Source organism: Pelodiscus sinensis, chromosome 14 (genome assembly GCF_049634645.1).
Source record: "Pelodiscus sinensis isolate JC-2024 chromosome 14, ASM4963464v1, whole genome shotgun sequence".
Lineage (NCBI taxonomy): Eukaryota > Metazoa > Chordata > Testudines > Trionychidae > Pelodiscus > Pelodiscus sinensis.
The window spans coordinates 34,692,112-34,705,824 of NC_134724.1; the positions used below are offsets into that span (position 1 = coordinate 34,692,112).

The 13,713-nt window shown below is 50.9% G+C and overlaps 1 protein-coding gene across 4 annotated transcripts in view; it reads right to left on the reverse strand.

The window, feature by feature from the left end:
• The window catches only part of C14H15orf39 (chromosome 14 C15orf39 homolog), a 52,593-nt gene that overhangs the window by 13,600 nt on the left and 25,280 nt on the right, over positions 1–13,713 (reverse strand). For all 4 annotated transcript variants that reach the window (XM_075897403.1, XM_006126260.4, XM_006126261.4 and 1 more), the window contains one exon: positions 1,625–5,503. In XM_075897403.1, coding sequence (XP_075753518.1) covers positions 1,625–5,444 — 3,820 coding nt within the window. In that variant the 5' untranslated portion in view covers positions 5,445–5,503. The remainder of the gene's footprint in view (positions 1–1,624; positions 5,504–13,713) is intronic.

Here is a 13,713-nt window from a genome sequence, read left to right on the forward strand (position 1 = left end):
CTCTCCTTTTCTTCCACTCACCTCTCTTCTATCCTTCCCTCTCCATTTACTGCTCTTTTCAATATGCCTGTAAACATTTTAATGCTTCTTCACTCATGTCTCCAAAATGGAGAGATAGCGAGAGGGAAGGGAAAGACAATTAGCCCACCGAATGCTGCCAGTAATTATCCAGCTTCTCTGGGCTCCTTACTGAACTACCGCTCCTGGTTTCGGAACACCTAGAAGCAGAGCGCACATCTCTGGCTCAGATGCATTGCACAACCCACTGCGTGCAAGGGACATCGTAACCTGGGCAGAACATCGCTGCCTGACGTCACTCCAGGCAGTTATTAATTCCCCACAAGAATTTCATTCCTGCCAATAGGCTAGACTGCAAGAGCCTGGTGCTGAGTTACGCCACATGCCCTTGTATTAGCATCTGGAAGGCTTCCTGGAGCCAGACTAGAGATGTAAAATTTCAATTAATTGGCTAATCGGTTAGTTGATGCAATTTGCATCGACTATTCAATTAGTCAATACGGGCACCTCCGCATTTGAAGTGTAGCAACAGCCCCAGGGCCATTGCTATACTTCAAAGGCGAAAGCGCTGCGGGGAGCGTGGGGCCAGCAGGGGACTCAAGCAGTCCCCGGCTGGCCCTGTACTCCCTGTGGCATTTCAAAGCAGCAGCGCCGCAGGGAGCCCGGAGTCAGCTGGGGACTCCCAGCTGGCCCCAGGCTGCATGTGACATTTCAAAGCGGCAGTGCTACAGGGAGCCTGAGTCTGGCCCCAGCTGCATGCAGCATTGCTGGTTAGAAGCACTCCCTCCTCTCCCCGCCCCCCCCCCCTCCCCCCGGCTGCCTCTTTCTGATAGATGCAGCACGGGTGGGGGGAAGCGACTAGTCTGTTGACTATCCGATAAGCATTTGCTTATCACATAGTCCACTAGTCGTTCACATCCCTAAGCCAGACAGTAGCTGGATCTTTACAGTCATATGCACAGAGAGCTATTTGCAAACCCGCACAGGGAGCGCCTAATCTCGGCTGCAAGTGGTCCGCTATGGACTGAGGTGAAAGCTGTCAAGCGCGATGAATGATTCTGGGAGCCTTTTGTTTTTGAGACCCAAACTGAGACCTGATGTCCCGAAAGTGCCTTCTAAAAGTCAATCCCCCTGATGGGGTGCCAAGGTAGGTACCACAAAATGGTATCACACGAAGTCACTCGTCATTTTGGAAAGCGAGCGTTACAGAGCCACTACCGTGTTTAGGCTAGCTTCTATAGAGCCTTGCATCTCCCCCACAAATCTGCATTTCCTTATTCTTCTCCCGTAGCTCCAACTTAACGCCACATCAACAGACACTGGTCTCCATTCTAATCCTCCTGCACTGGGTGTGTTGGCCAAGTGGGAGAGCCTGTAATTCAGGAACTGCCAAGATGGAGCCTTTGCACGGGAATTCGTTGTGTCGCAAGCACCGACCGGTGACATCACACCCCCGGAGGAGTCAGATGCAGGGGGAGGCAGGCTGCTTGGAAAGGAGGTGGTTGACCTGTCCACTAATGAGAGTGATGGGGAAAGGGAATGCAGGAGAAAGACAGAATCAACCCCAGGGGTGGGAAAAGGTTAATGGAGATTTATCATGACTTACCGAGCTGTTGCCTGACACAGTCATGCCAATGGAGATTCAGAAGGTCGGGGTAGATGTCCGGCAGCTGTTTCAGGGCAAGCAGCTTCAGCATCCTGGAAGTGCAGCACTTAAGCTCCAAATCCCTCAAAAGCTTCTCCTCCGAGAGCGTGGTGGGGCGCAGCTCCACCTTGTGTTCCTGCAGCACGTGGTCCACAGATGCTCCAGACAGCTTCGGGAACAGCTTCTCCTTCACCACATGAATGGGGATGAAGATGGCACCTGCTCGAACCACATGTGGGAAGGGGCACTTGCGAGTGAACATGAAGGTCTCCAACTGAGACAGCAGCTTGCTGAGGAGCACACTGATATCCTTGAAACCCAGCCAGATCTCCTTGCCTTTGGAGGGTTTCAGGGCTTCCAGGATCCGGGAACCATTCTTGGGTTTGAGTGCAGATTTCGAACTCTCCTTCTGCTCCCCATCCAGCTCCACCCTCCTCAGCCACTGCTTGAGGAGCTCCAGAGAGGTCCCAGACACAAAATATGAAATCCTGCTGCAGAGAGAGACGTGCAATGCAGTGAAATATTGTCCGGACGAGGTCTGCTGGGCAGGGGATTCACAGTTGCTGGGCAGCGAGACGTTGGCCTCTCCCAGTGCCGGGGAGGCTTCTGGGGCACTGGGGGGCAGAGGCTTTGAAATGTCAGGCAGTTTCAGATAAAGGCATGTCATCTGCAAGGGTTGGGTGTTGGCCTGGGGACCCTGCATTGCTGCCAGGGAGCTGTTGGCCTGGGTGGCCGCCGGGGGGCCCTGCATCACTGCCAAGGAGCTGATGGTTTGGGTGGCCACTGGGGGACTGTTTGTCACTGCCGGGGAGCTGTTGGCCTGGGTGGCCACTGAAGGACTGTGTGAGACTGACAGGGAGCTGTTGGCCTGGCACGTTGCTGGGGGGTCCTGCATTGCTGCCGGGGAGCTGTTGGCCTTACAAGTTTCCAGGGGGTCTTGTGTTGCTGCTGAGGAGCTGTTGGCCTGGGTGGCCACTGGGGGACCCTGCATCACTGCTGGGGAGCTGTTGGCCTGGCGGGTTGCTGTAGGATCCTGCGTCACTGCCGGGGAGCTGTTGGCCTGGGTGGCCACCAGGGGACCCTGTGTCGCTGCCGGGGAGCTGTTGGCCTGATGGGTTGCCATGGGGTCCTGTGTCGCTGCTGGGGGACTGTTGGCCTGGGTGGCTGCCAGGGGACCCTGTGTCACTGCTGGAGGGCTGTTGGTCTGGGCGGCTGCTGGAGTAACCTGCATGGCTGACGGGGAACTGTTGGTCTGCACTGGGGGCACTGCATATGCTGAGCTAGATTTCAAGATTTTGTATTTTTTGAACATGAAGGCTGCCGAGCTCTGAAAGTTGCTCTGGTCCCTTGGCAAAGGCAAGGTCTGGGGCTTGGAACGCTCACACACTCCCTGCTTTCTGAGTGGTCCCTCTTTCTCCTCCTCCTCTCCTCTTTCTCCCTTCAGGGTCACCTCGCTGTGTCCGGCTGGGCTCAGAAGATCATTGGCCTTTGGTAGCTCTTTTCTCAAGCTGAGGTCTAGCACGACATCATCTTGGGCAAGCTCCCTGGCCCCGGTGCCAACTGGAGAGCTGATGCTGCTGGTCTGTGGCTCGTTCCTTGCTGGCAGGCTGTAGGGTGGAATCTTTGGCTTGTAGCTCTCACAAGTTTTGTTGTAACAGCTTCCCTCCCGCTGTGTGGCAGGGAGGTTTTCACCCATCCCCATCTCTGCTTTCAGGGCCTGGGTTTCTTCTTTTCCATTAGGACGCCCTGTGGAATCCTTGGCAGAAAGTGGCTCGGAGACAGCCTTACAGTCTCCACTTCCCAGGCTCTTTCCCAAGGGGGACTCTTTCTCTCGGTGACCTTTCGAGAAGGGAATCTCCGCCGACTCTTTGGACCCTTCTATGTAGTCCCGATAAGGTGCCAGGCTGAAGACATTGTTGATAACTGGCATAGGTGGGGAGGAGGGAAGAGAATTCTCAGCGTCTTTCAGGCTTTTCAGTCTCTCCTCAGAAGAGGCAATCTGGTCTTTGACCTTGGACGGTTCTTTTCTGTGGTGGTGGTTATGCAAAACTGGACTATCAGTAATGACAATGGGAGCTCCTAACGGAGCTTTGTGAATCCCCGCATTTCTGTCCGTAGGCTCTTTCATGGATAAACTGGACCTTCTCTCCAAGTGGGGTTGTTCCTTCCCATGCAGGCTGGGATGTTCTGTCTGACAGAGGTCCAGCCTGTAGCCTGGCTCTCTGCTAGATAGTGCTTCCGTGAGCCCTTCGCAGCCCTCGGATAACCGATCTAGAGCACCGATTGATTGGAAAGCACTGTGCTGGCTACCAACCTGTTTGTTTCGGGTGCTCTCCCTTACCGGTTGAGTCCCATGAGACAGAGTTCCTGGACTGCTGATGTGTCGATCGTGAGCAGCATCCATATTGGCTAAGGAGGCATTGTACAAAGCCATGTCAGAAGGGGCAAAAACCAAACTGGGATTCTGCTGCAGGTAGTCCGCTTTGCAGATGGAATTCTGCCGGAGCACAGGCTCTCTAGAAAGAACTCCAGGGTTCAGAGCTGGAGAGGCCCCTGGAATTGGACCAGCTGGGCTATATACGTAGCTCTCCAGGGGGCTGGCATAGTAGCCCCTAGGGGAATGATGCCTCAGGTAAGTGCTAGGAAAGGACCGAAGTTCCCCACTTCCTGGAAAGTTGGATCCTTTGTAGCCCCCTGCAGCGGGCAAGGTCGACAGAGTACTGTTCTGTTCCTCAGCACGAGGGGCCTCCGGACAGAGCAGCATCTGCTTGTGTGCGGTCAGCGGGTAGTGAGAAATGGAGTAGCAAGCTGGAGATCTCTCCCGATAGGCTGCTGCTTGGGAATGGGCCAGGGGGCTGGCAGCGGCAGGCTGCAGCTTGGACCATGGAGATACGTCGGTGACCCTTTTCTGGCTGCTGTACATGGCAGGGTAGTTTGCTTCAAGGAAGGAGGTGCCTGGATGTGCTCTGTATTTCTCAAATGCTGCATGGTAAGGCGGAAAGCCGACAGGGGCTGCTACCGTCTCTTTAGCATGTAGCCCCGCACGCTGGTGTAACTGCAGAAGGCTGGCATCAGGGTGATGGGCTCTCTTGGGTGCAGCAGTCCCACAGTGTTGGTCTTTCGGGTGGATATGGTGCCCTGAGGAGACTGGGGTCGGTACAGTCCATTCCACTTCCAACGGCCTCTTCTGCGTGCTCTCCATTGGAGGCTGTAAGGACACAGAAGTCCGGGGGTCCACATAGCAAAGAGGGTTTCTATAAACTGGCTTGGGCACTGCCAAGGTGGTGCGGCCCGGAGGCGCCTGGGCAATTGCTTTGTTTACAAGCACGGGTTTTGGCACTGGGAAGGCATGGCCCTGAGCCTGCTGCGTGTGATTTGCCCACTTCTCCTGAACAATCAGCAGGTCTCGGACCATGCTGTCCTTCCCCTTGTCGGCACCAGAGTGCCGTAGTCTGACCCCCAGGCTCTCAGTGCCTCGGCCATACAGCAGGCAGTTCATCAGTGCACCATCTGTCCTCATGTGCTGGCTGACAGCAGTACCTGGATATTGCAGGTAAGGGGCGGCGGGGCTCCAATGCATCAGAGACTCATTCCCTTCAGGGCTTTGCAGGGGGTAAGAAAAGTAGGTTCCCTTGTAGCTGAAATGGTTTTCAGAGCCATTACTAGGCAAGGAGCTCGATTTACATAAGCCTGTGGGAAGGACACAACTGGGCTCTGTCTCCAGCCGAGGTAACTTGTAGGTCAGAGGGTCCAAGTCTTCTAAGTGTCGTTTCCCAGCCATTATAAGTCACTCTCCACCTTGCGTCCTGGCTGCCCAATCAGGGATTCACTCTGATTTGCCTGAAAGAGAGAAGAAAAAGGAAACCAGTCATTTAAGTAAAGGGAGCCGCACCCCAGCCACACACAGAAACTTGCAAAAGCCTTTCCACGTGATTTATCATTGGCAACAACTGAGGGGAACCAGAGGTGTAAAATGAAGGCAGCAGTTCAGTTTCATGAGAAATACAAAATGTATCTGCCAGCACCATGTCCCGATACCAAGGAAAGAGGCCTGGAAAGGTCTTCCCCAGATGGGGACGTTCTACTCTGGAATTGAAGCCAAGGAGACTTGCATAGTTTGTGGCATCATTAGTGATAATCAGGGCTTGACAAACGGCAGCGAAAGCCGCTGGCTAGCCCCGCACTGCGCACGCGCAAGAGCTGCACTGCGCCGGTAAACAAGGCGTGCGGCTGAAATCTACTCGCCACGGGCGAGTAGATTCTATAGTTTGTTGAGCCCTGGTGATAATTAAACTGAAATCCTTTGTGTTTAGCACTATCAGTATTGCAAGAGCAACGCAGCAGCATCCCAGAATTTCCAACACAATGGACGTTGCTTTTGCTCGGGCAGTTTTTGCTCATTGGCTGGAGGAACTGCTATACCTCTTTCTAAAATGTTTTGGTAGGCAATAGTTTATTAAATTTCACATACAATGCTCAAAGGTTTTAATGGCAGCCTAATGCAGATGATACATGGCTCAGTGACAGATGACAGAGTACCCTAGTCTACTATGAACAGATTTCCCTATAGTATCAGCAGGGATGGTATTTTAATTTGACATCACTTGCTCTTCTTATCCATATTTCAGGGGTTGTCTGCCTTTTTTCACATGGCTCAGTGTATTCAGTTGTAATGTGTTCTCATGTCAGCAGAGGGAGCTATAGGACCATTACCACAACTATTTCAGAACACCTGGAAATGCAAATTAACATCAAGACTATGCTGATGAATTTTTCTTTTGGTTTATTATCGAGGGTCCAGGATTTTCTTAGCAGGATCTACTGCACACACAGAATGTGACTAGAAGGGAAAAGGGGGGAGGAAGGGGGAAGAAAGAAAGTGGGGATAAAATAAAGGTCTTGTCTACATATGGGAAACTGACCAGCACCGCTATTTTGGCATAACTTCTCTCTGGGGATATGCTATTTCAAAATAAAAGTAATTTTATTCCAAATAGTTACTCTGCTTTAGAAGAGGAGTAAATATTCCAAAATAAAGTCACTATGGGTGTGTCTACACTAGCCTCCTAGTTCGATCTAAATTGCAAATGAAGCGTGGGATTTAAATATCCCGTGCCTCATTAGCATGTTCCCGGCCGGTCACCATTTTAGAAATTGACTAGCCCGAAGTAACTGCCCGCGTCTACACGCGGCAGTGAAATGGGATTCCGAATTAAAGCCCTAACTCGAATTAGCTGTTATTCCTCCTGCAATGAAGTTTACCAGCTAATTCAAGTTAGGGCTTTAATTCGGAATCCCATTTCACTGCCGCGTGTAGACATGGGCGGTTACTTCGGGCTAGTCAATTTCTAAAATGGCGACTGGTCGGGAACATGCTAATGAAGTGTGGGATATTTAAATCCCGTGCTTCATTTGCAATTTCGGTTGCCCTCATTAGCTTCCCTAGATCGAACTAGTGGGCTAGTGTAGACATACCCTATTACTTCAGATTAGAGCATGCACACAGGTAGGTACTGCAGAGTAGTTTCTCTGGTCCAAATTTTCCTGTACAGGGAAGCCCTTGGAGTGTTTAAAGAATGAGCTGCAGAGGATTAACAAAAGTCCACATGAAAGATAAAAAGCGGCGAGGAGTCCTGTGGCACCTTATAGACTAACTGAAGGGTTGGAGCATAAGCTTTTGTGGGCAAAGACCCACTTCGTGCATGCATCTGACGAAGTGGGTCTTTGCCCACGAAAGCTTATGCTCCAACCCTTCAGTTAGTCTATGAAGTGCCACAGGACTCCTCGCCGCTTTTTTGCGGATTCAGACTAACACGGCTATCCCTCTGATGAAAGATCAAGAGGCCCAAAAGATTTTTTAATCCCACTTTTCAACCTCTTTTTATACATAATAAAAAAAGGCAAACATTTTAAGGGACTATTGTGATCTGAACATCTATGTAACTCGGTCCAGAGAATTTCGTCTTTTGAATCCTGCATCTAAGCCAGCAGTCTGTAGCCAAACTAAAGCAAATCTTTTCAGAAGACATCCAACATGCATTCAAAAGCTTTGTGCCTGATTTTCCCCCTCCACTGCTTTTTCCCTCTTCAATGAGAGTAATATTCAGTTTTCAATGTCACACAGGACTCTTCCATGTAAGAGAGAAAAGGCTGTTTCTTTGCAGTATCTAACCAGAGTCACATTAACTGTGGAGATGAAATGATGGTTTCTCTGTGCATTTCCTGAGAAGATTAATTTGGAATCTGAATTGCGTGGCAGAGAACTTCCCTCCTCCTTTACTCAGCTGGTTAACTGACTAACTTGTCCTTTAAGTAGTCTGCTGCTTTAAAATATATCAGTTCTCACCCCAAAACTCTAAATTGTCAGAGGGGTAGCTGAGTTAGTCTGTAACAGGAAAATGCTTAAAAAACAACAAATAGTTTGGTAGCACCTTAAAGACTAACAAAACATGGAGATTGTATCATGAGCTTTCATGGGCACAACCCACTTCTTCAGATTATAAAATGTTATATTCAAAATAAGAGTTTAGTGGTTAAGTACTAAAATCCTCTCCAATTTGTTTCTCTCTCCCCCTTCCTTCCCCCTTTAGTTTCAACAACTTTTTCTTTTGGGGAGGGAAAACTATTTCCTCGGGTCATTGCACATATTCAAGATTGCGGGGGAAGGAGGAAGGATTCTGCGCTTATTTCATTTTCCCTTGTGTTTGAGAATCACGGTTTTCCCCGTTATGCCCTGTGGAACCAGCTGTCAAGGGAAATGGTGGAGTCGTCACCTCTTGATGTCTTCATATGAAGACCAGCTGCCTTTCCAGGAAGATGCACTTTTAGCCACACAATTTATTGGGCTCAATTACAGCGGCAAAGGGCCGAAATCCTCAGGCCTGTATTGTCTATGAAATGCTTCCCTGTAAAACAGCTGGGTTGTTTAGGGCCATGCAGAACTGGAATAAACCACCCTGTCACTGACACAGGGATCTTTAAACTGAGCAGATTGTGTACCTCTACCCCCCAAAGCCAACTGGATGGTGGGATTTCATTGGGGTAGATTCATCCCTGGGGTGATGCAACTGAAGTCAGGAATTCATCTGACCCATTGCCTCACTGAGCAGCAGCTGGTTGCGCACTTGCTGCACATGATCACACTTCCTGGGGCAGGACACAATCCAGGGGAGATAAGAGACTTGGGGTGGGGAGGAGGAAAGAGGGTGAGAAAACCTCCCTTGGTAGCCTGAGCATGGGTTTTGCAGCTTGGTTTCTGCTTTCCCTAGGAAGCTGTGCACAGCACCTACTTCCTCAGGAGAATAATAGGGTGATTGTTAGTCCCAGGCCCTTGTGTTCTGTGCTGGACAAATGCCTACCCTTGCCCTGGGCAGCCAATTGTACTGGGTTCCAGACAGCCGCCCTGCCCAGGAAAGGTGCTTGTCATCTTGGGAAGGACCATCACTCGGAAGCCATTTGATTGGCTGTATGGCTGGTCCAACTCCAAGGGAACAACAGATTTTCTGCATGGAGCCCATGGGTGGGGGGGAGACTTGTTGGAAGGGGGAGGCAGCTCTTCCCAGCTAGAAACAGACTACTTGGGAGCAGGTCTCTGTTCAGAGCACAGGGAAGCAGGGCAGAATCTATCTAGGGTCGCCAGCTGTCCAGTCTCCGACCAGAAAGTGTGGCTGACCAGACACCAAAAGTCTGGTTACTGCAGGCAGCTGGAAGGCGTCAGGTCATCAACCCGCACCAGACCCTGCTCAGCCGGAGCTGCTTCTCATGGACCGGCAGGCATGGCTGCAGCTTCTGTCCCAGCCCTGGAGCAGAGGAGCCCAACTGGGAAGATGAGAGAGAGCAATGGGCCTACAGCGAGGGGAAGAGGCAGAGCAGGGCCGGGGCCAGTTTTCAGCAGCTACAAAGTCAGCAGTCCTGGGCTCTGCCCAGCCTGGAACACTGAGGAACTGCAGAGTCTCAGAAGGGGAGATCCAACAGGGGGAGGGAGCTCGGGAGCTTTCCGAGATCTGTAGCTCCCGAGTGTTTTTTTACAGGCAGGAGGGTTTGGCTAAGAAATTCCTTTGCCACAGCTGCTCTCCCTGCCGGATCAGCCGAGAAGCCCAGAGAGCCCGCAGCCTCGCTACAGGACGCTCAGGAGATCTCGGGCACTGGCTTCGGCATCACTGGTGGCACCCTGCCTCCCAAGGAGTCCGACAGGAAGGCCAAGCCCAGAGCGCCTCTTATGGGGCCCACGCGGCAAACCCTGGCAGGACTCTGCCCAGACGCACCTGGCTGAGAAGCACTTGAGATCCAGCACTTGGATCCACTCACAACTGACCGATGACTGTCCAGTAATGAACAGCCAGTCATCTCCAGACTCCCAGAGAAGCCTGGCTGGAATTTACATGGCACTGCAGCAACACGAGCAGGGGTGGGCAAAAAGGCCTCAGAGGCACGGATCCGGCTCGCAGGGGCCCTGCCGCTTCCCCCACCCCCAGGCCAATCAGGACCCGGGGGGGGGGGGGGGGGGAGGCGCGTGAAGTCTCCTTCCGCCCTGCCCCCGCTCTGCAAGGCATGTGCCACACTTAGAAGCCCACGGTGCTTCTGTCAGGGTGGGAGGAGGCTTCACGCGCTCCCCCGCCCCCAAGCCCTGATTGGGTGGGGAGCGGGCGGGGGAGAGCGCACGAAGTTTCCTTCCGCCCTGCGAGGGGCGCAGTGCTCCTAAGCACCGAGGGGCGCAGTGCTCCCAAGCACCGCACGCGCCTTGCAGGACGGAGGAGGGGGGTAGTGGAGGAGACTGCGTGTGCTCCCCTGCCCCCAGGCCAATCAGGGTTTGGGGGCGGAGGAGTATGCGAAGTCTCCTTCTGCCCTGCAAGGGGTTCAGCGCTTAAAGTCAACCTGCTGCTCAGCTAGCGGTTGATTCTAAGCGCAGCGCTCCCTTACAGGGCGGGGGCAGGGAGCGAGAGATTTCACGTGCTCCCCCCTCCCCAGGCCCTGATTGACCTGGAGGCAGCAGGGGGGAGCATGAGAAGTCTCTTCCCACTGCCAGGGGCATGGGTACCTAGAGGGAACCACCAGCTGTTCTGAAGAGCTGGCAGTTCTCTGGGGGGGGGGAGGGGGAGAGAGAAGAGACTTTGTGCACTCCCCAGACCAATCAGGTTCTCTGGGTGGGAAAGCACAGAAGTGTCCTAGCCCCTCCTCTTCTTCCTGAGGCCCCGCCCCTTCCAGGGCAGCCTGGGACCACTTCAAAAATTTCTCAAGGGGCCCCCGGTCAAAAATTATTGCCCACCCTTGAACAAGACTCATGCACCTGCCCTTATGTAACAGAGAGTCTGACAGACGGACAGTCACATGCCCTTCATGTCTCACCTTTCTCCTCATACCCAGGAAGCCAGTGCCTGGGAATTGGTGAGTCAATGTGATCAGGAGGCTCCTCAGCAATTTACCTTTAACCGCCTTTACTAAAAAAGCACCTTAATGATGCTGGCTGTTTATAGTGCTAAAGTCCTCGACCATGTGATACCTTCCACACTCCCATTCCCTTCTTCTCCAGCCCCTGAGAGAAGAGAGCTGATAAAGACAGATGTCAGTTAGATAAACATGTAGCACTCTTATCAGAGGATCTGCAAGGTCTTTGCAAACGGCTTCACAACACCCTTGTTATCAGGTCTTGTATGCAGATGGAGAAACTGAGTCATTGCGAAATAGGAAGCCACTGGCCTGAAGTCCAATGGAGTTATAGGCAGAGCTGGGATTAGAACCTGGTGATGCTTCCCGGTTTAGCAAGACGAACCCTAAGTAGGTCCAAACAGGAGAGCAGCTTTTCTGACTTTGAGAGTATTGGATGCCATCTTGTTGCCCTCTCGGGGGGGTAAGAGACTCAAACTTCAACATTCAGCACCCGGTACAAACGTACTTGGTTTGAGTGTCCAGGTTATGGAGTGGGAGGCGTTTGCACCTATCTTTAGTGAAGACAGAAGAACACAAAGGTGGGCTTTTTGGCAGGCTGTAAGCTCCGTCTTGCTATTGGCATAAGACACAACTAAGCACTCAGCAGAGAGGGCCTTTGGGCATGTGTTTCAAGTGGAGTTTATGTTGAAATCCATCTATCGTGACCACGTGGGAGCAAATTTTGTAGCTGGGATTCCATATATTTGTCCTTCCCAGTTTTCACATGGTCATGATGCACCTTCTGGAAAACAGAGGTGAAGAATAGAGAGATCCTCAGATTTTACGGCCTTCCTGTGGTTTTCCCCTCATCTCTGCTTTCTGTAAATTCCAAACTTTTGTAATTAAAAAAAAAAGGGTAAAAAATTATGCAGTCAGGCTGCAATAACAATGGCAGCAGATACAATACCATTCAGTTTTGTTGCTAATGCAAGACCATCATCCTACCTCCAAGCGACACAGGAGCCAATTGCTTGGCATCATAAGATCGTGACAATGCTGTGGCAATTTTAGCAGGCAGGGCCCAACTCACATAAGTAATCCTCACAATGAAGACATACTGGCTGCTGAGATTAACCCAGCCTTGCAGAAAACAATAGGAGAAGGGAAAACCTTCCCTTCTGCGCATCCCGTTCTCCTTCGTGGATGTATGAATGTCAAAACCTAAGTTATTCTAATGCCATTAATTATTTTTAATGCAGCAAATTCCTTTAACTGAAAAACCTCAGCCCTCCAATACATTAATAAATACTGCATTCCTGCAACAGTGTGTTTATTACTTGAAATGCAGAAAGGACTTTTTCCCCTCTCCAGTTCTTAATGGGTTTGTGTGTCAGTTCATAGGCGGTTCTTTGTAGACATTCTTATCGCAGTATTTCCATTTGATTACATTTGCTTTAAGGCTGTTGCCAACTTGGCAGTTGTTAACAGTCACTGAGTGAGCAATATCTAAACTCATTATTATGAGACACTACTCTTGAAGCTTGAACTGTGAGAAGTTTTGCCCTCCTGAGGAGGGTTAAGAAGACTGGGGGGAGGGGAGAGGAAGGGCTAGGTTTTCTCTTCCCATCATTACTGCCACTCAGTGTGTAGACTCTCTGGGCCAGATTCATGAATAGCAGGGTGGGTAAATATTTTTCTTTTAACAGCAAATCTCAAATAAACGGCCCATCTGATAATTAATCTGTGGTTGAATTTTGACAAGTAGCCTTAGCAATAGATTACAATTTCCACTATTGATAAAACACAACAGGATGAACAAGCTGGATAAGTGGTAAGTGTTGTTAAAAGCAGTTTGCATGAACTTTTTGTAATATTTGAACACATTACTATTAGAAGTGGTAGGGGGAACCCTTTTCCTTGTATAGTTCAGCTGCCTCCACGGGGATTATACCTTTAGGTCCAACTCCTGCCTTACACATACAAGTGGTGCCAACAAAGCCAATGAAACTACTTCAATGAGGAAGGTTGATAAGTTTGTGGTCCTATGAGTTACAAAACTGATAAGCACCTGGCACAGATAAAGCTACAAAAACAAAGGCTATTGTCTCATCCTTTGCGTGTAGGAAGCGGGGGCAAAGGGAAATGCCTGAATGAATTTCAACACGTGCGGTGGCCTTTGTGAGCGATTTTGAAACCTCTCACAAACTATCACTGGGGAGAAAGGTGGGCGGATGAAATAGATGTAGTCCTGTTTTCGGATGGGTTTTTCCCAGAAGCGGGGAGGGGGAAGGGAGGAAGAGAAGCCATGCTCTGAAACAGAAAGTGGGGAAGCGCATACAACTTGTTGGTCACAATCAGCTTCATCTGACACATTTCTGAGGTTCCCACCCTGCTGCCTTCCCCCCCACAAGACAGAAATTAAACGAAACCACCCAGCACATGGCTGCCATCTCTGGCCACAGAGCCTGCTCAGGATGTTTCATAAATATGTTTTCGTTGTGACAACTCAGAACAAGTACAACTGTGTCTATCATTCAGCCCTCGGGGGGCCGAGCCCTCACGAGGCCTTCACAATACAGCCGCCCCGCCTTTCCTCCACATGATTAGATGACCCACAGATCTATATAGCAATAACAAGTGTCAGTCTCTCGGATCGGCCTCTCTCCTCCTACCCCCATGTGGTA